Here is a 27,131-nt window from a genome sequence, read left to right as displayed (position 1 = left end):
TTTAAAGCATTTGTGATTGTTGACATTTTTAATTTTTTTTATTTTTACATATGTTGTTCCTTATCATGAATGTAATGTAAATCCGAAATTTGAGCTTTGTCTGACTCACCGTTTTTGAGAAAACAATTTTTTTTTGTTTAGGGGGCGTGGCACATTTTTGCTGATTTTTCAAATTTTCAGATTTTAATGTGCTTGTTGCTTGAAGCGTCCTCTTAATGACATGGATTTTTTGATTCCATATTACTATATGGTCTTGTTAGATACTGTTACAGCTGTCAAATCGGTGACACTACGAGGGCGACGCCCACAAACTCCGTTTAAAAATGACCGAAAATGAATTTTTTTCTATATTCAAGGCCAATTTTCTCAAAGCGTTTGTCTAACATTTGCACAAAAAAAATCGGTGTCACTCTTATTATTTTTGTAAATATAATCGTTCGAAGTTAGTACGTTATGGCGTTTTTTTATATTTATTTATTTAATCTTTTCACCCCCAGATATTTTTTTGAACATATTTATTTTTAATTTAATACAAAAAAGTGTACCTTTTAACATAAACAGCTTTGGGCAGCAAGAGAGTCCTTTTCTTGAATAGAAAATGCCCGTTTTGATATAGGTACCAGGTGGATCTATTGTGTATAACATGTTTAGACTATTATACCAATACTCGTCTTGTTTTTCCGGCCAAACAAATTTATTTATTCCAATTGTTCTTGACATGCATTTGACCTAAACTCGCAAATGATCAACTTCTACTATTTTTCTGGGATACCATGTTTTCCCATGCTTTAGTGCTACAAAATTAGCAGTTTTCAATAAGAGATGACCGTCTTTCTGAAATTGGTTTATTTGATTCTTAATGTTTTCTCCATTTTGGTCTACGTTATCCTCAAATTCAGTTTCAGATTCTGAATGTCCGCTTTCTTCAATATTCTCATTTGATGTATTGAGAATGCATTCGTTTTTTTGTTTCTTTAATCGAAAAAAAAAGGGATAGGATTTGGTTCATAGTACAATACTCTGAAGCAACGAACAGTTTTTTCCCCGTTACGAACTGCATTCCTCATAAAGTGTGCAACTTGACAAAGATGTTGTTTTTTCCCAGTATTTCCACCAAACGTAAATTGTTCTTATAAATACTGCTTCTGCTTTGAAGTGAACTTGAACTGAGCTCGTAAAGATAAGGCCCATCCAATTTCATTAAATTGAACTTGTGGCAATGCAGGGGTATTTATTAGTTGAAAATGTGAAGCATTTATATAAGATGTTTGTAAGAGCGTCTCTCTATACATCTTTCGTATAAAATCCATTTGCAAGTTGAGGTCAAATGTATGTCAAGAACAATTGGAATGAACAGATTTGTTTGGCCAAAAAAACAAGATGAGTATTGGTATGATAATCTAGACGTATTATGCACAATACATCCGCCTGTACCTATATCAAAACGGGCATTTTCTATTCAATAAAAAGACGCTCTTACTGCCCAAAGCTGTTTATGTTAAAAGATACTTTTTTGTATTAAATTAAAAATAAATATGTTCAAAAAAACTATCTGGGGGTGAAAAGATTAAATAAATAAATATAAAAAAACGCCATAACGTACTAACTTCGAACGATTATATTTACAAAAATAATAAGAGTGACACCGATTTTTTTTGTGCAAATGTTAGACAAACATGTTGGTTATCAGCCTAATTTAGTATCAGATCTCTGCTATGAGGGCGACAGCTGTAGTTAGATTTTAAATATTTGTGTTTTTGTGAAATTTATCGAATAAAAGTTCCAATATCTTCTGGCGCCCTTATAGTGACACCGATTTTGATACATATTTTTGATGTATGTAAGTGTGGCTAGAAAATGATCTCAAAATGTTGGTGTCATCATGAAGGCGCTTTGAGAAAATTGGCCTTGAATATAGAAAAAAATTCATTTTCGGTCATTTTTAAACGAAGTTTGTGAGCGTCGCCCTCGTAGTGTCACCGATTTGACAGCTGTAACAGTATCTAACAGGACCATATAGTAATATGGAATTAAAAAATCCATGTCAATATAAGGGTGCTTCAAGCAACAAGCACATTAAAATCTGCAAATTTGAAAAACCAGCAAAAATGTGCCACGCCCCCTAAACAAAAAAAATTGTTTTCTCAAAAACGGTGAGTCAGACAAAGCTCAAATTTCGGATTTACATTACATTCATGATAAGAAACAACCTATGTGAAAATAAAGAAAATTAAAAATCCCAACAATCACAACCTGCCTGATCCTTACAGACAATGGCTCTTAATTGTTGCGGAGGAAAGAAAAAGCAGTCACAAACAGAAACGAGTCACATGAATTCTCGGGAACGGTCCACAGTGTATCAAATACACTAAAAGTTTCGCAATTTCTTAAAACAAACGTCCAACTTCTATTGAGAGCGAAAGTACGAATAGAAGTCGATAAAACAAGCTTTCGAGTGTAGTTGAATGGTTTAGTGGCCAGTTTCGCGCAAAATACTACTACTGTTTCATTTCACTATTACTGTCCTTTTTCGCATGAAATAAAAAGAGGATAAAACTGATTAGTTAAGACGTAATTACAAATTATTAAAACATTTGGGTGCACCACTTTTTCTCTTTTTAATGTTTTCAAAGGTAAGAAACTCGCTATCTAAAACAAGAAAAAAACTGAATTTTTTGTTAGTGCTTTTATCGTAAGAAATATTTATAACTGATATGTATAAGTAATAGGAATTGTATTCCAAATCTTTCATTATGCAACAAAGTGCAGTTAGTTTTATAAAATCAACCAGAAAATGTACATTGATATTGTTGCGCAGAACCAATATTATTGCTATTTTTGGGGGGGGGGGGCAAATAAAAATAACAACGGGTAAAAATGTCTTCATGTCGAAAACTCATTGTTTCCCTTAAAAGAAAGATGGATTGTCGAATTTTTACCAGACGTAACAAGTCAGCTAATAAGAGCGTGGACCTAATGTATGGAAGATTTTACATTATTTTTCGGTCAAAGAAAATCGGTCACATGAGTTTCAGCTAAAGATTATGCCAACCTATGTGTTCCAAAGAGACGTTAATTGCTGGTAATAGTTCAAATGCCTTCACTTTTTTCGTATTTCTTAAGACAAGAGATAAATGTTCTATAAAAGTATGACTTATCCTGACGTGGTTTCAACACATGGATTTAAGGTATTAATATCGTGCTTGCAATGAATTTTCAGTTTCTGTAAGTACACTCAGAAACATTGAAAATAGCGTCCCAAGAATGAAGCATTGGATTGAAGTGAAATTTAATGTACAGAATAATACGGATGAGATAAACTTGATCACAAAGTCTAGACAATTAAACAAATACAGGCTAAAAAATGAGATAAACAAAGTGTTACTTTAATAGTACGTTGAGCCCCCTTTTTCTGCAATACATAACGCAATACGGTTCGACATTTAGCTAATTAAATGACTGATGTTTTTCTGAGGCAGATAGACCCCTAAATTTTAAACATCCACTTCTAAATCTTGCACAGAGTAACACTGCGATATCTGGCGTTTCTGCTGATCCCATACATGCCCTATAGGGGATAAGTCGGAGGAGTGGACTGGCCATGGAAGTCTCAAAAGGACGTAAGGTGTCTTGAACAACTCTAGCTGTATGCGGGCGTGCATTATCTTGCTGGAAAATTGTTCCTGGGAGGACATTCAGGAACGGTCCTAGCTCTGGCTGCAGAATGTTATTAACATAACGCTGGCCCGTTAAGGTTCCACGTACCACAACTAGAGTGGACCAGCTATCAAAGGCTGGTGTCTCCCAGACCACTATGCCCGCTTTGAGGGTAGTGTGTCGGGTGATAGAATGGCTGGAGTGGTGCCTTTCTCCAGGGCACCTCCACATCCGTGCGCGGATACCATCTGACCCCAAAATGAATTGGGCATCATTGAGCACCACCTTTTGCCAATTAGTGACATCCACATCGCTCTGGCTTCGCACCATTGGAGACGCAGTTGTCATGCTTTAGTGTTAAAGGGAGTACACGAAAATGACGCTTGGACTGCAGATTTACTTCCGTAAGGCATTTAGAGATGGTTCGGAGAACAACTGCTACCCCTACGTCTGATTGTATGGTGAAACGAGTCACTGTGGGATCCACGAGCGCTTGTCACACGATCCTTCTACCCTCTCTCATCGTGGTCTTCCCGGTCGCTCCAGACCCGTTTTATTTTTGCACGTGGGTACCATCTCGTGTCCACTGCCTCCAAAAGTTTCTAACGGAACACTCCAAACGATTTATCTGGGCAGCAACACGGCTCGTCGACCAGCCTGCAATTTTCATGCCGATGATCAAACCTCATTCAAACTCGTTTAACTGTGACTACCTGGCATCCTTTACTCATTAAGATTCTCCAATAATCTGGATGTAATCGTAACATTTACAAATCTTAAATTATGCACTAGTTTATGTAACAATTTTTTCCCGATAACACCGATTTTGTAGGGTAAACGGTCATGCGCATTGACAACAAACTTGGATCATTTGCATATCAGATGTCAATCTTCTTATATGCAAAATTTCGTGACTGTTATTTCTTGGGGCGCTATTTTCTTGTTCCTGAGTTATATACCCAACTCATAATAAAAAAAGTATATATTATAAACATTTTAATAAAAATTAAAAAATTGTTTAAAAACATTTTTCTAAGGTTGGGGCAAAACAAGCCCAGCAGCGTCGTAATGCTGTTAGTAGAACCTTCATAACATTTATATCTTTGCAATGCTAAGAGGTTAGTTTGCACCAATTTCGAATTCTTCCATTTTCACTATAAGAGTTTTTAGTCATAATAATTAAGTACTATAACAGTTTTAAGTGATTGAAAAGAAAGAACTCTTTCGGCATTTAGAGACAGATGTATACAGTTTTCTTTACAGAGCCATATTCTTAAAAACATCGCACTTTTCTTAATTTCAAAATTAGTTTATGTTATTTAAAAATACCAAACAGACTTTTAAAAACGCGGTTCGAGTCTTCCTTGAAAACTTGCAGTTCAATCCAGTTGCATTAAAAGATCATTACTTCCTCAAAAGGATCAATTTAGTTTCATTTTACTATTCAGCTCACAATGAATTTTCCAACATCAAGTTTCGAGGGGTTAAACAATAATGCAGTTACGAAGATAATAAACATAAGCTAATGAATAAAAAATAATCACACTTTTTTCGACCGAGATAAGTTTTGTAGAAAACGGAAGAAGAAAATTGCAGTATTATATCTTCTAGAAATTAATGTTTTCTTAGTACTTTGGTAAACGAACTGAGCAATAGTTTTCGCAGTTAAGCGCGCGAATTTGTGTGATATCAATTTTGTACAACTTCCCGCATCGTAATGCTCCTGGTTTCTTCATAAAAAGACCGGGTTACTTTATGTTCTATTATTTGTTCATTTCAAGGTTTTCGATCACGCTTAAAGATAGAAGCTTTGGGAAAAAATAGATTGGGTGAGTTTTATTTATAATCAACAAATGGGCATAATACAGTCAGGGGCAAACACAGTCATCCCTCGCCATTTTCACTGCGATTTCTCGCGCTTCATTCCATCGCGACGCCCCCTCCCTCCCCAGATATTATTATTAGAGGATTTTCGACACTAGCTCAGGAGATGTCTAGAAAACTAGACAATAGGTCGGCTAGATAGACTGTGTCACCCGCCAACGGCTGATTGGTGTACACCGTCTTCGGCGGTGTACTTCGATACCTTCACCCCTTTATGTCGCTCGCGCTGGTACATTTAATAATAAGCAGTACATTAATTAATCCTCTTTTTTGCCATGGCTCGAGTCTAACTTACCAGTCTCAAAGCAGAGAAAAAGGAATGATTAGCAATCTGCCAGTAGGAGATCTGAATTTTCGGAGCAAGAGACTAATCACTTAACACAATTAACATTTCAAGTTCTATATCTATTAATTAAAGCAGTACAAATGTGAGACAGGACATACGAGGTTCGCCGAAAAGTTAAGAATCTATCAGTACCTGGATGAAGAATTAGCTCGCTTTTGTTCTCGAGGAGAGGATGTTACAGGCACACAGACAAACAGACGTGCATACATTTAAGTAAGAGAGAAGATATATAGGTGGATATATAGATAGATACTGTCGCCTCAGAGCAACGGTAGGATATCTTACTGTTTGCAGGTTTAGATGTCTTACTCTTGTTTTGAGGTGACGATATGTGTATGAAGTTGATGATCAAGTATTTCCTTTATAGTGACGACTGAGTTATAACTTCAAGTACTTTAGGTCCCATCAATCACTCGTAGACTTCAACTTTGCACTCATTTACTCATAGTGACAAACTTGAATATATGCAGTGACGTCGCCACGGGGGGGGGGGGAGAGGGAGTTCCATCCCGGATGTCATCCGTCTGAGCGTGACACCCGAAGTGGAATTGCAAGCTTTTGAAAAATATAAACACTTCAATTCAGAAAATTTCCCCAATATTTAAAATTATATTTTATCTAAACTCGTTTTCAAGAGTTCAATTTTGAAAATTCCTGCAGGTGACCTCCGAGCGTCTTCAACCCCAAACATTCTCTAGTCCAAAGATATTCTAGATTACCTTTCTAAGGTTGTAAATTTGAAAAAGTTCCGGGGTTGGGCCCTCGAATTTTTCTTCCACATAACATCACAAAGATTGTCTAAAACTGAGGTTTAGTTCAAAAAATTTCCCATGGACTTTCTCCGAACCTGCTTTTCCTTAACATACCTAAAAATAAGATTTGCGTTTTCAACGTTTCAATTTCGAAAAACGACCGTGGGAACTCTCCCGAAACTCTTCTTTCCCTAACATTACCGAATCTATGGTAATGTTAGGGGGAGAATTATCCCTCATCTAAAATGCATTTTTAAGAATACAAATTGGAAAATTTTCCGGAGGCAAAACCCCTGCCCCCTCATAGAGTGAATATTCTACTCAGGATTAGGTCCATATTTTCAATATTTAGATTTATTAGTGACTTCCTCTTAAACCAAAAACTAGGCCACATTACCTTTCCCTGTGTTTGAGATACGTTTGAAATAAATAACAAAAGGGTCATCAAACTCATACCCTCCTTTCTTTTTTTGACCTCGCGACAGCCCTGCAAATACGATTGTTGGGCAAGCTACATAAAAAAAAGTGTTTAGTTTTTATTTGTCTTTTTTAACAATTTCACTATATCACAAATGTAGTTTCTGAAAATTGTATGAATTTCATAATTTTACGTTTTAATAGAACATTGAAACCTGTTTTTTTTTTTTGTTCCGTTTGTAGTGAAGATGACACCACAAATTACCGCTTCAGGTGTCATCCACGCTAGGTAAACCACTGATGTATGATCTAAGTTTTAGCACTTAAAAACGTTTCGGAAAAGAATTTTTGTTTTCTTGTTTGTATACCAAGTTCAAATTCATTTTTGTCATGTCAAGGCCTAAAAGAGAACTATGGGAATCAATAGAGATACATGACCTGAAATGGCGAAGAATTTACGCTCTAATTTATGCAGCACATACGACAAATAGGCATCACTCTTATTGCGTGGACGGATGAACGCAAATTGACGAGAAAAACTCGGTGTAAATGCCCCAGTAAATGAAAGGGTAAGCATGAGACTAAGGAAAGGAATACTTTCTGGAATTCTTAACAGGTTTATTCTTCTCCCAAAAGTATAGAGCGAGCAGCATTGTGATGCTCGTTTTCCACACCGCTGCAGGAAAAATATTGTTCAGGAATTCTATTTCTAGGAAAATTTTAATTACTCAGGATCTAGGGAGTAGCAAACGAGATTCATAGAATTAATTTATGAACAGTTACCTAAATGGATGTCGAATTCAATGTCGGTGGGTGTTAACATTTTCATGTAATGGAAATTCTTGGAAAACATGGTATTTAGAACAGACAAAAATTGAAAATTATGTTTCAACGAAGTTTTTCCTCAAAAGCAAATGTGTTTAATGGATTTGTAATAAGTACCAAAAATGTAATGCTGCTGTTTATCCTAATTGTTAATTTCCCCTACATTATTTCCAATGTTGAGTCGGTACCAGTAAAGCCCTGAATCGTAGAATATGTAGCGACACGTCCAGCATCTTGGAACCAAACTAGTGATGGGCATAATCCAATTCTCATAATCGAATCACTCGATTATTCAAGGTCATTCTAGAACTCGATTATCACGAGTTCTCGATTATCAGATTAACAGTTCTCGCTTGTCCCAACTCGAGCTTTCGATTATCGTATCTCTAGTTCTCAATCATCACATCTCGAGTTCTCAACTATCGCATCTCGAATTCTCGTTTACCACACCCTAATCAAAATAATCGAGATCTAAGGAATCGAGTCAATCATTCGAGATCTCTATTCAAAAGATCTCGATTGTCAATTACTGGAGTTGTCGATTTAGAAAGATCTCGATTGCAATCACTCAATTATAGGAAGCACTCGATTATCAAAAGTTCTCGATTATGCCTATCACTAGGCTAAAAAATACTTTTTTCGCATGTCTTCTATGGTGAAGCAGCGTATTTTCCTTCTTGATTGCGGTTTCTTATAAACTCCATGCAATCCACAACCAAGAAGCACTACAATTAAGAAGCATAACAAGCTACATCATTATAGCAGATATTGGAAGAAAGTGGCATTTAGCACCAAGGAAGCGGACGTGTCGCTAGCTAAAGTTACGATCTAAGACTTTAGTACCAGAACACACCGGAGTGCCGTTTTAGTACTGCTTTTCCAGAAAATTAATTCCCTTTTCACATAACATTGGTCCCAACTCAGATTCAATTATTTTTTATTGGCGTTCAGGCGCTGGAAAATTTACGAATTCATCTCCTGATTATCACATATATTATAATACTGGAGCGCTAATTCTAGTCAACGCTATCAATATCAAAATTAAGAATATAGGTGTGCTATTAGTATTTTACAAGATGTTATTCAAGAGTACTCTAACACACTGCATAAAATGTCGTCGTCTCAATGGGAACGAATATTTCACTTTTTCTGCTATATTACATTGATATCAATTATTATTGTTGCAACACCTTTTTATCTATAAATCTGGTCTTACCCGTTTTAATTCAGATTTATGATACCTTTCTTGTTACCGTACTTCTCATAGACAATGAGACTTAAATAAAAAACTTTGTACCTTTAACTCATGACACAGCAAATAAGTGTAAAGCATTTTCTTCGCACACCAAATAAGGCTTCGTATAAAAAGTTTTTTTTTCCTGAAAATGTAAAATGATTCATTTAAATTTAGAAAAACATTATCAGTTATTTAAGTCTTGAAGTTTAAATAATTTTAGGAATATCTTTCATTTCCACAAATTTATATATTTTCATTCTTTATTTCTTAGAAAAATAATATCTGGATATGGTTATACACTTATAATGTTTACAGTATATACCAATTTACAGCAAGGTTTTTCCAGTATTCCTTGTTATTATGTTTAATGATATGTTTTGCGCTTAAAAGTAGACACGTAGACACATTGTACGGACAAGAAGAATTAGTTCAGTCACTGCTAAGATCACGAAATCTTTCACTTTTAGAAATTTCAAAGGAAAACTACATTCCTGTTAAAAATACGAACTGCATTGCATTTGGAATGAACCTTTATTCGTTTCAAAGATCCATTTGTAAAGTAAATCTTTATTTTTTCTCTGCGTCTTTTTTTATCGCATAGTTGGGAGACAGTGTTCAACTTTAAGAAAGTTTGTGTCAAAGTGTTAGGTTCTTTTAACGAAGAGTACAACAGCCTTGAATTTTTTAAAGAAAAAAATAAACCAAAAAGTCCAAGCTAAAAGCAAAAATTGTATCTAGTTTTTCTTTTCACTTTAATTTAAATAAAAGGGAGTGGGAAACAAATGAAGGAGTTTTCTTTTCTCCTTTAACTCTACTTTTTCTTTTTATATTTTCTCTCGCATATGTTAAACTTACGATACGAAAATCGAATAGTCTGAAACTCTAGGTAAACTGCATACATAATACCCGCATTAATGTTCTTAAAGTTGTTCTGTAGCATAACTAAATGAAATTCTACTTTGAAATGTAAAAGTCTCATTGAACTATATTGCAGAAGATAAACCTTCTCCGCAAAACATTTTATGATTAATTCTAAGCGCGGCATAAAATTATTATCTTTAAATTATGTTTTAAAGTCAATTATTTATCAAGTATTAAGTCAAATCCTCTGATAGGTATATTTGCAAGTAAATTCATAATTTAAAGTTATATTTCCAAACGTCGCGTTGCGTAAAACAAGGGTCTCTTATTTATATTACTACAGTTTAACTAATTTCTAGAGCAAATCTGCTCCAGAAGTACAACTAAAAATCTCATTAATATAAAACTCATTAATATAATCTCATTAATATAAAACTCTACTAATCGCATTAATATAAAACTGTAATACTTGAGTTACATATTTTTGTTACGTACTAATCGTTTAAATGTTCCTTACGTAACATTCAATGTTTCATTTCTTTTTTATAATACACTTCGGTGTAACAATCTAACCCGAGTTTGTCATAAAAATAAGCTTTGAGTGCAAAGTACACTAATACTTTAAGTATTTGATATAAATTTTCAAAAATACGAATTTTTAGAAAGAAGTTTTTTCTTCGTTTCTAAACGATCCCCATTTTACACTGTCAAAAAGAAGGATAAACTATCCGTTTTGAATTGGAGACTTTTTTTACAGCATTTAGAAATGTTTATTTTTTTCTTTAATTTAAAACCATCATTTCAATCGGATTACTTCTCATACATAAGTTTAATTATTCTCTGTTTTTATTTTTCATGTCATTATTTAATAACTTAATTTTTTCACGAAATTTTAGTGATTACAGAACTTTTTATGCGATGTAAACGAAAAGATCTCTGATAATACCACCACAAGTACGCGGGAAACAAACAGCATACTCACTGTTTCTCGAAAGCTTATGTTAGCAAATCAAGTGGAAATGATATCGCTGACGGCAGTAATCTTATAAGTAGCCTTTCGGGCAGGTTCTATACTAGATTCCCTTAAAAGCATTTCACGATCTCAAGCATTTTCACGATCTTTTATTTTTCCTTCTTTTCCTTATTTCAGAACGATTTATATTTCCTGTATCTAGTTTGCTAATAGTTTTGATAATCTGAAGCTTGTATCTTTTGTAACTGAAGCTCTAGATGATCAAGATTGTATCCTTTTGTTCCGTCATGCGTTAACTTCATGCATTGAAAGTTCAAGCAAATTCTGAATTTACTTACTGCAAGTATTTTTCTTAATTAATAAGAGCAGGAAGTAAGCCGAATATTTTTAATAAACTATTATTTTCAGACATCCAAGCTATTATAGTTATTTAATCTGTAATGTAGCAGCCTCCATTGGGTTGCAACGAACTAATTTCATTTAAATTTTATCATTACATTAGTTTTACTTTAATCATTAAAATATATAAGCAAACTATTGTATTAGGTTTGTAGTTTATCAAGGGTTTTATTCAGTACATTAGTCTGCAGTTTCTTCATATATGCTTTAGAATTTGATTTGTACTTGTTTATAAAAGTTTTTCAGATAAATATAATATCGCACTCCGGCTAGGAAAGTGACGCAACTCAACGTTTGGGGAAAATGTACCAGCTATTGATTTAAAATCTGAATTTAAGGCACTTTCTTGCCACAAAACTAGCACAAAGATAGCTTACATAACTGCTACGTGGTGGCGTAAAACGATATAATCAATAGTGACACATCATTAAAATTTCCTAATTTAGAAGAAAACTAATCATTATCAATTTAGACAATAAAAACTAACCAATAAACATCACATTATAAAAATTTTTTACACGTATTGTAATGCTTGAGGACAAATCACTTCTAACTACTGTTGCATAAAACCTTGATTTTCTTCCAATGCTGTTTGTTTTTTAGCTGGGTCACTTTTCTTGCCGGGGCGCGGTACACTAATTTTTGTAAACGATAATTATTGCTTAATTCCTTTTATCTAATGTCCCATCTTAGACCAGTTTCATGCTTTAAAATTTTTTTAATCTAATTATTTTACTTTTAACCAACTTCATTCTTTGTTTTTAAGTTGAAAACTGGATGTTTGCTGAAACGGGCTGAAAAATTAAACATAAATTTTAGCATAACTAATCAGATATTAGTTATGCTAAAATAGTAGCATCTGAATGCAAATTTTCAGTGAAGTAACTCAGAGAAAAATATCTGTTGAAAAACATTTTAAAAGCTGCTGTCGCATACATCTCAAACTATTTTTTTTTATTTTAATATAGACATATTAAAATTTGAATTTCCCATCTTGATTTAATTACCTGTTTAACTTAAGGCAAGAGAAACACTCTTCCTATTCTAATGTGTTACAATATTTTGAAACTATTTCTAATTAAAATGAGAAAAAATTTCCAGTTAAAAGTACAAACTCTCAGAGCGATTGTAGGTACTGAGTATAAACAGTGACCGACAAAACTGCTTCACTTGCAAAAATTCACATGTTCAAAAATTTCTTGAGAAATCTGAGAAAAATTGCTCAGTAACTTTTGTTACATAAGAGGTTAGCATGATTCTATTAAAGTTTAATCACACATGCTTGGGGACAACACCCTATTGATGGTGTCAAAATCACTTTTTTAACATTCTTTATCGTAAATAGGTGGAAATGAGCAATAAATTTCAATATTTAGTTTACTTAATATGTACAATAATTTTATACATTTTCATGAAAGTATTACTTATATTCACGAAGATATCATCCTATCACCAAGGTCTAAGTATTTCTACTAAATATGTCAGTTTTGTTCACATATTTTTCCGTACTGGTTTACTAAACTTCCAGAAAACTTGACAGCATGCAAGAAAATCCTTACACTAAAATTTTAAATATAGATTTTGAAAACATGCTGAAATTTCGAAGCACTTTTTCTCTGCCTTTATGCGAAAAGTAGCAATTTAAAACTTTCAAAATGTCTTCGGCAAGTGATTTGGCATTTTATAAAACAAATACAGTTGAATATCATAAAACTTAAGAAAATATCGGCGACCTAAAGAGCCAAACTTTAACAATTCTCGGTTTGGCGACGAACCGTAAGGGATGATTAAAGTTGCAACATTTGCCTGCAATCGTTCAGTGTGATTCGGAATAAAAACAGTATACTACTAATCATAAAAACAGTATACTTGTAAAATATACTACTGGTCAAATTCCTTACACTAAAATTTGGAAATAAATATTTTGAAAGGTTTATAAAATATTTAAAGCAGTCCAGTTTCATTGCGCATGCGAGGCCAAATTAGCAATTTCTAACCATCAAAATTTCTCCCGCAATAGATTTGGCAGAATAAAAAAAGTACTGCAAGTTTGAAAAATCCATTATTTTTTCAAAATATGCCAACTAAAAAGTATTTTTGAAATGCAACTTTTTTTTAAGTGCAAATGTACAAAAGATTAATGAAGCAATTAGGGAAGTTTGGCGCCATGAAATAACATAAGAGGTGTTGTGAAACTTTGTGTTTTCGATACGTAAAAGACTGATATAACCAAACGAGAAGCGGCACAAAACATTATACACTGGTGTGCAAAAATTAAGGACGAAGTCGAAAAATTAGCATATCAGCTGAACGAAGAGGCATAGCGGACAGAAAGACCAATCAGGAGATTTAAGTAAGGTGATGTACGGTAGCACATGCGCAGATATGCAGGCAGACGTAATGGGGGAGTGTCTGAGTAGTATAAAGCATGTTGTCGGTGTAAGATCAGTATTTCTGGCAAAGAGTTTGCTCGCCGTATAGCAGTTAAAATCACACCGAGTTGCTGCCTCAGCGAGAAATGGCGAATAATCAATCTGTTAGACGACATCTGGATGCTTTTACCCGAGGTCGAATCATTGGGAAGTTGGAGGAAGGCTGCAGTGTGACAAGTGTGGCTGCAGAGTTCAGAATTGCTCACAGCATCGTTTCACGACTTTGGAGGCAATTTCAAACTACAGGAACAGCTATCCGGTGGTTCAGTAGTGGTCGTCCACAAGGAACCACACCCGCAGATGACCGGTATATTGTCTTACAGGCCAGAAGAAACAGGCGGCAGACAGCGGGAGGAATCGCTAGACACACGGGGAGGCATCATGCTTGGTAGTCGTACAGACCTTCACATCTTCGACGCAGGTTCAGTCAACGGGACCCGTTATTGTAACGAGATTCTTCTTCCATATGTGCGTCTTTTTAGAGGCGCTATGGGTCCACAGTTCCTTTTCATGGACGACAATGCACCATGTCATCGCACAGTAGCTGCCGAACAGCTCTTAGAGAGTGAGGATATTGACCGTATGGATTGGCCGGCACGATCTCCGGATCTCAATCCCATCGAGCATGTATGGGGTTTTCTAGGCAGACGCTTGGCAGCTCGTACCTTACCACCAGTAACGATTCGGGAACTTCGATTGGCGCTGCAAGACGAATGGGCAGCAATGCCTCAACAACTCATTGACACCCTTATTCTCAGCATGGGCAGACGCTGTGAAACCTGCCTAGCAGTCGGGGGAGATCATATCCCCTACTAAAGACCGGATGTTTCTTGCTGGACACCCATCACAGGGATGTTTCGGCCTTCAGTCGCATTGCGCTCCATGCTACCTTTTCAATAAAGCTTCTTTTTATCTCTCTGATTTTTTTTTAGTAAGTGTTGCTTACATTACACATGTCCTTACGTATTGGGGATCTTACGGTATTAAATGTGTTGATTTGGAAAGCTTTTGTACAAAGTTATATTGAAAAAACCGTCTCGTCCTTAATTTTTGCACACCAGTGTATTTTACAGTTCAATTGAAGTGCTCGGGGTAAAAATGTGATTTGCAACATGATGTGAATTTTCAGTAGGCTTGGAACGTATAAAATTTTTTAGAATTTTTCAAAGGTATTATACATTCCATATTCTGCAATACTAAAACCAGATATGTTTTTTTCCAAATGGCATAATCCATTGTCATATTTATTTCAATTTCAGTTATGAGAAACAAAAAGTTTGATCGAAAAGTCACTCCTTGCGGCTTGGCACATTTCAGCCCCGATCCCTTCAATAGCACTTGCTTATTATTTTTTCTGATCAGAGTAATTTGAAATTATATCTTTATTTAAATTTAATTGAGGGGGTCAAAATATATATTCCGATTTCTCGTTACGTAAACATTAATTCACTTACGTTATTTTTAATGAAATCAAATAACTACTTGTGTGCGATAACTTAAACAGATCTCGTATTTAAACTAATTTAACATCCTCATACATATAATTGCCAAAATCACTGATCGAGTAACGCTCTGACGTCATCAACAGCGTGAAGGCATTATTTCATTGTTGGAGCACCTAAAATTCGGTAGTTTCATTTTAAAAAGGTAGTATTAATTAAAACGAATAGGTACGGACATTTCCTTCTGCAAACCGGATGTTAGCCTTGCCATTTCATCGGTGGTCAGACTAAATGAATGGGGTTCATATTCCGTATACAAAGCTATGACATTGCAATTTTGTTTAAAAAAAACTTTTATACACTTGAGGACAATTGCTAAGGACGCACGGCAATAGCAGCGTTAGCAATCACAAAATGGGAGGCAAGGAAATATGGTAATTAGCATAAGTTCGGGACACAGTAAGACGTGTTGTGAGTATGCAAGTTTTAGACTCACGACGTTGCTGGTCACGTGATAGCGCTGATAAGCGATATAAAGGATTGGGCGCATGATGACCATTGTTGTTCAAAGTAAAGTTTGACGGGAAAGGATCAATTGACGAACTTGCATTTTTCAGTATGGCTTCTCGACATCCCTTAGATGATTTTATGGGTGGCCGTGTGGTTGACACCATCGAAGAAGGGCAGAAAAATTTAGATGTTACCAGGGGATTCGACGTCAGCCATAGGGTTGTTTCTAGAGTTTTTAAATCATTTGAAACAAATGGAATGTGTAGCAAATCTCACAAAGTAGGTCGTGTACAAATATGACGTCAGCAGAAGATTGGTACTTAGTGCTAGCAACGGAAAAGAACCAGCGCAAAGCTACTGAGGTAGCAAAGCAATTTCCTACAGTTACTAGCAAGCATATATCCCCAAAAAACTGTAGCCAGACGTTTGAATGCAGTATGACTACATGCCTGTCAGCTTGTTTTGTACATCCCATTGTCTACAAGTCAGTGTTTTGCTCATTTGCAATGATGTCTTCAGCATCGCATTTGGAGAGAAGTCGACTGGGCTTGTGTAGTATTATTCTCAGATGAAAGCAGATTCAGTCTGTCGTCAAATTGTGGACGACAACTAACCTGGCATGAGAGTGGTACAGCATACCAGCCGGCAAACATAAAAGAAAAGGACTAGTATCAGGCAAATTGTGTCATGGTATGGGTAGGATTATGATCAATGGCCGTACGTCGTTTGTGTGCTTCCAAACAAGATTATGACAGTGATACATTAATGTTGTTCTACTGCCTCATGTTCACGTGTTCTGTGGTTTTGTAAGCGATAAATTTGTTTTCATGGACGGCAACGTAACATTTCATTAACAATCGCCGTTCAGGAGTGTTTAGCTCACTCAAAATATTCAACCCATCGGATGGCCAGCACGTTCTATAGATATGAATCATATTGAAATGTTTGGGATGCTTTAGGGAAAAGTTTTGCTGGTCGACTACGCCCTCCAATAAGCAAGGACACCCTTATCCGTGACTGACAGAAGAATGGGATAAATTACCCCCAAATGCAGCAGGGTAGTGTTGTGTGAAGCACCACATGACGTGTGGATTGTGGAAGCTTGCATCGCTCTCCAAGGCAGACATGTCCCATATTGACATCTTACGCCGGATCGCCCGGGGGCGGTAATTACATTTATTTGCTTTTATGTATTCAACCCAAAATGACCGTTTCATCCCTTGAACACTTTTCAATGCCTTCTTGATTTCAGAGCACGATAAATTATCGTCGTTGCATTGTTCTAGAGTTTGGGCATGAGTTTATTTCTCTAGGCATCAAATTACACTTACTTTTTTGCGCGCTACATAGCCCATTGGAATCCGTCCTTAGCAATTGTCCACCAGTGTATTTACTGATCAGTTTTATAAGACCCTTACCTTCGTATGCAGTAAACAAACGTTTTTAGGCTCTCCTGAATAGTATTGAAAGTGTGACTTACGTTAGTCTAGCTTTGAGGCACAGATACTTATTGGAATACTTCAAACATGAAGGGCAATCTCTTTGATAAAAAGGCAATTTGCCCCGTCGTACTATTACGAGTTATTTTCGATTCTTGAAATAAAACAGTATCAGTTAAATCGATTTAAAAAAAGGGTTTTATGCTTGAAGAAAATATTGGGTTTCTCAAACCAACAATACTTTTGCTCAGTATTATAATACATATATATATATATATATATATATATATATATATATATATATATATATATATATATATAAACAAGTGTAATGCGTTCTACTCTCATTAATCTGTATCACGCTTTCAAATATTGTAAGTCTAATGGACACGAAAACTGGCAATGAAAATCGATTGCTTTTAGTGCCCTTTGGAGCAATGCAACATGTTTGAGAAAGAGTCCGAAAATAATGTTCCTTGAAATGGAGGAATATTCCTTTTAGTATAATCCTGGATTAAAAGAAAACTTTTGTGCATTATTCCTTCCATTCCGAGATATGGTTTTTAGTTTTTAGGAAGTCTGGAAGAGAAATAAATCAAAAACAAAGTCTGCCGGGAGTTTAATAGATAAAGTCCAAGAAGAAGAGTTTTTGTCATACGCGTATTAGATATTTTTTCTGAAAAATGTTAAGTTTAAATATGGAAAAAATCGTTTAATCTAAAATGGTTTAGTTTCTATAGGAATTCGTTTTCAAATAAAACGGTTTTCAAATAAACAACTCGGTTCAAGTGTTGAGAAGAGGTGGGAGATGTGGAGTAACTAACATTCATTTTAAATTTTGAGAACATCATCGAAAAAAATATATTGAACATAATTGGTTACAAATTTCGGAAGAATAAATTGAAAAATGCATTGATATAAATTTCACATAACACAAATTTAAAATACAATAAGTCTGCCAAAACTGAGCAAAAATTGAGAACTTGCGAAGATTGATTATTTACAAATTGAAATTAAGGTTCCATTTAGCATAATCAGTTGAATTTTCTAAGTCGTAACGCACTCATCAATTACACTTAAAACCATGACAGAATAAAAATCATTAAACACATTTGAAAATATCTGCTCAAGATGAAGAAATAAGGCCACACATATAAATTTTTTATATTTTTATTTTTTTATAGGGAGGAAAAAAAACTATAAATGTTGCTGAAACAGATAATATATCCAAAGATACATATTTTGTTATTTTGTGACTGAAAACACAAGGGAGTCATGATACAGACTGCGTCATTTAAATCTTTAAAGGAATTACAGTGGGTAACCAATTTGTATTAGGGACACTGTTCAAATTCTCGTAATTCCCAGTTAAGGCTCACTTTTTGAAGAAATAAACCACGAACCCCAATTATTTCTTTTTAACTCTGAGATGCTTCTGGTATCTTATTATTGCTTTTTAGGAGTGGCAACACTACCAGTATGCGTCATTTTACAAATATGTGAGGTTATTCCGGTTTTAATCTCTAATGTGAAAAAACAGCTGTTGTCGTGAAGGTATATTAAGTATTCTAGAAAATTTTCTCTGAAAGTTTTGGCGCCTACTATAGTTAATACGCAAGTAACACTAATTAATAAAGCGATGTTTCCACAGCTAGCGATTATATTTCAATATTTGATTCATATTATTGCTTGATATTTTCAAGACTTTTTTTTTTAAGAATGAGCAATGCTTTAGAGACATCCCTTAGAAAACTGAGAGAAATAAAAGCATTACTACTCTTCTCCTTAAATTTCTGGAGAGCTGTTTCAAATTTAACAGGTGTTTTTAATTCAGTAATTGCTGCATATATCAAAAAATTAAAATTAAAAGAGTCACTGAAAGCAGATCCCGTCGGCAAATGTGGCAGAAAACGCATCCCTACTCCTTGTACCTGCCGTAGAATCAGGAATATGTGCCTTTTTTGATAGTAAACATTCTATACAAAACAGTCTTGATATAATAGCTCCCCCAGACGGCATGCGATACCACTTGAGGGAGCGCAGGCGGGGCCCAATTTCCCAATAGGCAGAGTAGGCAGCTGCCTAGGGCGGCAAAATTTTCAGGGGTAGTAAGTTTGCTTTAAACACACATTTTTTTAAATTAATTTTTTATTCTTGAAAGTAAAATATTTGCATTCTTTTATTTTCCACAGAAACCGTTTTTCTTGAAATTTAATAATGATTACTTTCACACACCTTATGAAAATCAAATTTTTTCAATTATTAAATGTTTATTTTTTCCAAATGGACAGTTTTCAAAAGCGGAAACTTTGGACATTGCAATGTAATCCAGTTACAATTACTAATGAAATACCATCCAACAGTGAGGAGTGATAAGAACACAAGTGAGTAAACGTAATAACAGAGGAAATTATTCAAATCGTTGATTTGCAGATGAAAAAAAAAAACAGGATAAAGATGCTGTTATAAATAAAGATAACAACTGATAAAATTGTTAACGCACAAGACAATAAATTTCAGTGCTCATCAAAGATTCAGCTATATCGATGTTAAATAACTAAGCTAAAGTTTCGATTTCAAAACAGTTTTGATCAAAAGAGCACTAATACGTAACCTTTTAAAAAAGTAACAATTAATCCGGAATGTAATCTTTTTTTTGTTTTCCTTTTTTTTTCTAAAATCAAAAAATTTATTTCAGCAAGCGATGACAAATAATGAAACAATGACGTTAGTTAATTAATTTTGAAAATAAAAATGCTGTCTTAGGTGAAACTGAAACATACTAGCATGCTCAGCATTCGAGACAAATCTCGGTTTCTGTTAACTTCCCATTTTCTATCAGTACATTTTCCCTTATAGGTATACCTCAAATCTATATCATTTTTCAGTAATTTATCTGCATTGCCATTATAAAGTAATTTTTAAAACTTCAAAGAATGAAGGAAAACATGTTTTATAAAACTATAGAGCCATGAAAAAATAATAAACTTGCTCTAATAATTGATGATTGTAAATAAATATACATATTGTAAATATTATTGAAATTGGTCTTATATGATTCGTTTGATAACCTGCCCAAGAGCAGTACCTGAGTCATGAACAATGTACAAAATTAAATAATAAAAACAGAAGCGCGTCGAACTAAAATTTTTGGGTGGAGGAAAATTCTAATTTAACCGACTTCCACATGGCAATATTATCTCCAAATTGTCTGAATCCTCAGCAAAATTGCGGAATAAGGAATTTTTGGGGAGATCACTGGGATCTCCCCTTGTCTCTGAATGTGAAACGTCATCCTTTCTTCATAAGCTTGACAGTTTAAATTTCGAGAACCCTTTTTTTTTTTTTCGTTTTTTTGGGTCAAGGAAATTTTGCTTCTTTTATGGGAGAGGGGGGTGGCAGATTTCAAATCTGTCTTGGGCGGCATGGAGCTAAATTTGGCCCTGAGCACAGGCAAAAGAAACATTTGTGGCCAAAAGTGGAGTCATCGAAGAATCATACCTATAAAACCTTAAACTAATCAAAATAATAACATTAATTGTTGATTGCACAACTTACAAGTAGTACTTACATATTTCAGTCCTCAACCGTTATTTTTTGGGTTGTTTTACCCATTGCAGACGCCTTTTCTTAGCCTCGGTGCGGTGTGGTTTTTGACGAGCCGGTGACCCTTTGGTTACTCTTCGATCAATCGCCTTTGGAGTGCCCTGTTACCCTTCATCATTATCGTAGTAAGATAGACTACACTCCATTTGCAATTGTTGAGGAAAATATCATTGATTCTGTGGCCGGTACGAGCATTGATGATGTGTTTTCTGCCCCATTTATTAAGCAATCCACTTCTAGAGCCATGTTTTGGTCAATTTTAATTTAAATATGTCCAACTATTGACCTAAAAACAACTGTTATACTTGCAATATCTCTCTAGGTATATGTGGAGAGGAGTAGCAATGCTTTTATTTCCCTACATTTTCTATGGGACATGTTTGAAGCCCTGCCCATTCTTAAAGTATTCGTTTTGACAATATCACGTCGTAATATGAATCGAATATTAAACTTCAACCACAAACTGCAGTAAAAAAAAAACTTTATTAATAAGTGTTACTTGCGTATTGACAATAGCAGACACCAACACTTTCATTGAAATATTTTTAGAATACTGAATATGACCTCACAGAAACAACTCTTATTTCTCAGTGGTAAAAACAAGAGTAACCTACCTTTTTTTGAAAAATTACGCAGACTGGTAGTGTTGTCACGTTTAAAAAGCAATAATACTGATACTAGTAGCAATGTAGATGTAGAATAAAGACAAAATTTGGACAGACTGGATTTTTTTTTCAGCCTGTAAGTGTCGTCACGTTTAAAAAAACAGTAATAATGATACCAGTATATTCAGTAAGTCACCGTCCAATAGCCAGGACTAAAGCAGAAATACATGAAATACACCGCCAGCTCAGTCAGTTCCAGCCGAGGACTACAGTTTCGCGCTTATTAGCACTCATCAGAACGGCATAGAAAGTTACTGAACTGGAGGTGGTAAATTTCTTAAGGAAGCCAAGAGTGCCAAACAAACTGGTAGCTAATGTAGAATTAGCACTAACCAGACGAGTGACCGAAGCAATGGTTCGGTTCAACTCGAAGATTGAAGGCAGGCATGGTATATTCAGTAACTTACCGCCCAATAGCCAGAGCCAAGTGAGAAATACATGATATACACCGCCAGCTCAGTCAATTCCAGCCGAGGACTGCAGTTTCGTGCTTATTAGCACTTTCTATATTTTCAAGTGTATTTATTGCGTCACTTTGCAATGATACACATTGTCCAACCCCTGAATAGAATATCGTTAAGGACTGAAATCTGGTAAAGGGCGATATTCGCCGGTGAATGTCAAAACTCACATACTAATACATTGGTGAAAGACCGAATTCTTCCGGTGAATCACCGGTTAGTGATGACATTCTTCAATTTCGGCCCTTGAAAGATATATGCATTATTTATTTATGAGTGTGTATGTGTTTGCGTATGACTAGGTGTGCGAGTGTACATTAAAACCAGGTTTTCGTCGTCCTTTTAGATTCAATATTTTTATGAAAAATGATTTTTTTTTTTTTAAGTGCAAAGCATTTACAGTATTTTTCTGTTGAGCAAATTGTTTAAGAAAAAAATCGAACATAAATGAAATAATTATTCCATCAAATGAAACTGAAAGTGTTTAAGCAACATAAACTGAAAACAGGTCTAAAATCCTCGAGAAATAGGACCTGCCTGCCAAAAGGAAAATATTCATTGTAAAAGAGTTTTTATTCCGCTTTTCTCTCGTGAACAGCAAACAACAGAAAAGTAGCAACGCTGCATGCCAAATTTCCCAAGGGTAATATGCTTAAAGCTATTTTAAAAGAATAAAGTTTAAACAAACAAAAGTATACAAAATAAACAAAAATCAAATCAACTGAGATGGTTGAAAATTTTATCCGGGGAGATAATGTTATTTGTGTGGTTAAAATTTTAGATATAGATAATATAATTTAACTACTATGAAAAAAATTATCCCTCTGTTGGGAAAATAAATAAAACTCAAACATTTTAAAATGTAATTAAGGAAAGGAAACTTATTTATTTTTCTGTAAAATTCTTTAAGCTTTCCCTAAAGGGAACTCTTTTTTGCAGAACTAAAAATGCGCGATATAATTTTTCCTTTTTTTTATTCAAATGAATTTATTTTATTAGAATATTCTTCCTTCCATAAATTGTTTACTTCTTTAATAATATCAAATATGCTCATTAAGTTAAAGAGGCTTCTGCATTTTCCGAAATGTGAGCTAAATTTTAAAAAAAGTTGATTTTATCATGATGAATCGCATATATATAATTTTTTCTAAGGTTTTTTGTAGCCGAACTAGAACTTCCTTCTTACTTCATCAATTTCTAAAAGCGAGACCCATGGCGGATACAAGTGAAAGGTCATGGGGGTCATGACCTCTCCCCCTCCCCTAAATCGTCGACACCAGTATCCGTCCACATTTTTTTCAAACACTCTATGCATAAAATGTAAATGATTGCAGTATCTTTTCAATTCAGAAATTACTTTTGAAAGAAAATATTTGAACTACTACTTCGTTTCATTGCTTCTGAAATTAATTTTGCAATGTTTATCCCCAATTAGGTGCCTTATTTCTGGCCGATCTGGTGCTTTCTATTGACCACTAAGCAGTTTCAGAAATTTTTCGTACTCAATAGCGTAGTTTTGTTCAGGGGGGATTCATTCTTCAGCATGCTCCCCCCCCCTTAAAATGGTTTTCTGTATCCGCCTCTGAGTCAGATATTATTTTTAACATTTTTCTACGCTTTTAGTGGAAAATAAAAAAGTAACATTTTTGCTGTTATTCGAAAACAAAGAAAAAATATCTTTTAAAATAGGTTTTTGAATTCCTTCTGGCGAGCGGGGGCAGCTATTATACATATATTTCTTACAAGTGTTTTTTTTTTTTTTCTTTTTTCTTTGGTAAAAACACTATTACTACTAAAATCATTTACATTTTAGTCAGGAAGTGTTTGAATACGATGTGGATGTATACTATTGTAGACGGCTTAGGGGGCAGGGCAACAGAGACCCCTTGTCAGCCCCCTCCCCCTTCCCAAAAAAGAAAAAAAAAGAAAATGGGGAAAAGAAGAAAAAACGAATAAAAAGAAAAGGGGAAAAAGAAAAAATGGTAAAAAGAAAAGGGGGAAAAGAAGAAAAAGGGGGGGGAGGAAAAAATCAAAACTCCTTACAAGAAAACAATTAACTCTTTTTAAGTGCCACAACAGTAAATATCAAGAGAGTAAATTTTACTTAATCTCTTATTCGGAGTTTTTCTCCCCTTTTTCTTTCTTCCTTTTTTTTTTCTGTTCTTCCTTTTTTTCATTCATTCTTTTCTTCCTTTCTTTTTTACGTCAGTGTCGCCCCCCCCCCCCTCTTCCAGTTTTCGAGTAGGCAGACATGGCCTCTCGTCGGGCTTGTAGGGGGGGGGTCATGATCCCCCATGATCCTCTCCTTTTATCTGTCCCTGAGACTCATCACCTAGCACCAAATCAACTGCACTGAACAATATTAAAATAGACCTTCTAACGTTGAATATCATGTCAAATAAGTGACAATGATTTTTTTTTTATTTTCAGGTGCTTACAAATGCGCTATTGTATATCTGCATCAACCTAGTAAGTATGTACACAAAATATCTGACAGATAGAGCCCAGAGAAACGCATTTTTAGAAACACGGAGAGCAATAGAAACACGCCATAAGACATCCAAAGAAAATGAGAAGCAGGTAAATATTCCATCCTTAAATTTTAGGTATTTGAACTCATTTCTCATCTAAATTTACTTTTCTGTAGGGTTACAATTAACTTTCGTCAATCAAGTATTTGGACAGCAGTATTTGGATTCGCCAGAGAAGTGAGCGTGGACGACGACTTTCTGAGAAGTTTGCTCTGATATTACTTACAGAAAATTTGCTTGAATGAAGCTTTATGCTCTAATATCTTACTAAGGACCTAACAATATAAACTTCATTCAAAAGTTGAACGACATATAATGGAAAATATTCATGCCGTATGGCAGAGGTTCTCAAACTTTTTCGACTCGCGGCACCCTTGGAAGAACTTCAACTCTTTCGCTGCACTCGAGTCCATCTCTATACTATATAATTTAAGGTGACTGCGCATATATATTCATTACCTAATATGTCGTTTCATTTATGTTTTCATTGGCTCTAATTTTTGCATAGTTATCAGATGGCTCATTAAAAAAGAAAAATGAAATAAAACCAAGTGGACATTTAAATCTCAATTAAGTTTTTTGCCCAATTAAAAAAATAAATGCGATTTGGCCTAGTTAGGAACATGGGTCCCTAAAAGGGACTCTACTCAGAGGACAAGGATTACTTCACGCATAGTTGAAGACAAAAAAAAATACCAAAAAGAACTATTAAACTTGAAAAAACATAATAATAATTAAAAATTCTTTAATATCAATATAAAGAAATATTAAACTGCATTTGCTAACCTTCAAAACATTACCAAAAATTTAACGGTACATCCATGGAATGATAAATCATCACATCGGGACAGGTGATAACTCGCAATTTTCTGGGGGGGGGGGTTTCTTTTTTCACTCTTGAGCACAGTTTGTGCACATATGAGCAGCATTTACAATACAGAACCATTAACCGGTATAATGTTATAAGGACACCAGTTTGCTAATAAGGTGAACCATCGTCATACTTGACAAAAATCTACTTTTCCAGGAAATCAAATCACGAGAAAAAATGATGGTAACACAACATTTTTCTTTCTGAATTCGTCAACTACATAAATTAGGCTACAACAGCAAAAAAAGTCTTTAATGAACTTTAGTGAACCACTAAGAAACAAACTAATCGGTAAATAAAATCCGGCAATTTTGACACCATTTTTCTATACCAACTCTTGCTACGCTGTTGCCTGGTAATTAAAAACTGATCGTTGATTAAGCAGTATCTTCAGTTTGGCTTTCTGATAACGATGAAGTCACGATCTAACGAATTTTTGTTATGCTCCATCAAAAAAAAAAAAAAAAAAAAGGAATGTCCTTATTGTTCTATGTGGCTTTTTGTGGCTCTCTCTCCTTACCTATATATTGATGGACACTTCGCAGCACCCTTCGCCTCTTCCTACGGCACCCCAGGGTGCCGCGGCACTTTGATTGCTAGTAGTGTAAAAAAAAAAATATCCATTTCACATTCAAAATATTTGTTAGTATTCAAATGAAATAGCGTCTTAGAAAAATGTCTATGTTTTCTTTCATATTAATAGATTTCATTGCATACAAAGATATTGCATTTCAGCAAATATTGAGCAAATAAAACTGATACCGTCACACTATGATGATACTTGATCTGTTAACACATTTTGACAAACTGTCAAAGCAAACGTACATGAATAGCATTTTTAATTGAAAATAATAATAACAGTGTTTATAATTCAAAGCTTCTAGATGAAAGCCAATCATATATTATTCATAGCGATCATTCTAATCAACGCTGAGACTTTTTTTCAAAACAGTAACCATATTTTGTTAGTTAAAAACACTTATTTTTAAGATCTTCAATATGTAGTAAGATAAAAATAAAATTTAACTGTGAAGAAATGTATCCTTTCTTACCTTTTCCCCATGCGACATTATCAGACGAAACCATGAACTAATTACTATCTTCTTACTTCTTGAGGTATATTTGATTTGATTTGATTTATAGTAACACACATTGGGGTATATAGCTATTCTCAGCGGAGAAGCATTTACCCCTAATAATCCACAACCCTTTTCCTTATTTTATTTCCAGAACAATACACAGGAAAGATGTACATTACATAGGATTGAATAAACACCCAGGGCTGCAGGCGGGAATCGAACCCGCGCCTCTCTGCTTACAAAGCAGTTGACGAAACCACACGGCCAACGAGGCCTCTTGAGGTATATGCTAACTGTCAGGAGGAAAAAACTAATTAAAGTTTTTAGTGGACCTCACAAATGTGTCTTGGTTGTGTCAAATTAGAAAGCATATTTAAGTAAATCATTAACATTTATTAGTACCAAAATAAAACATGTTAGCAAGAAAAAAAAAAGGCTTCTTAAAAATATATTATTCCTGTAGAATCCTATCCAGCAATAAAAAAAATATTGCAGCGAACATGAACAATAAATCTAACAGTTATACCACAGGTGCTCCTAAAAAGTTCATCTTGATAATGGAAAAGTTCAGCAATCTTGAATCGTCTTCCGCCAGGTGATTCCAAACGAAGTATTGAAACATCCACGTAAGGCCGGCCGGCCCAATTCATTTGGCAGGTGGATCAAGTGAAACACGATTCCATCATCGGCAGGACGATAAATCCCTGGGCTGGTAGCCCACTACAACAGCTTATACAGGAGGAG

At 34.7% G+C, this 27,131-nt stretch overlaps 1 protein-coding gene across 1 annotated transcript in view; it reads left to right on the top strand.

Moving 5' to 3' along the window:
- LOC129217055 (adenylate cyclase type 8-like) overlaps positions 1-27,131 on the top strand; it is a 233,153-nt gene that overhangs the window by 45,914 nt on the left and 160,108 nt on the right. The window contains exon 3 of the mRNA XM_054851300.1: positions 24,337-24,486. Coding sequence (XP_054707275.1) covers positions 24,337-24,486 — 150 coding nt within the window. The remainder of the gene's footprint in view (positions 1-24,336; positions 24,487-27,131) is intronic.

The sequence above is a fragment of the Uloborus diversus genome, chromosome 1 (assembly GCF_026930045.1).
Source record: "Uloborus diversus isolate 005 chromosome 1, Udiv.v.3.1, whole genome shotgun sequence".
Taxonomy (NCBI): Eukaryota; Metazoa; Arthropoda; class Arachnida; order Araneae; family Uloboridae; genus Uloborus; species Uloborus diversus.
This window is presented reverse-complemented; position numbering and strand designations above follow the sequence as displayed.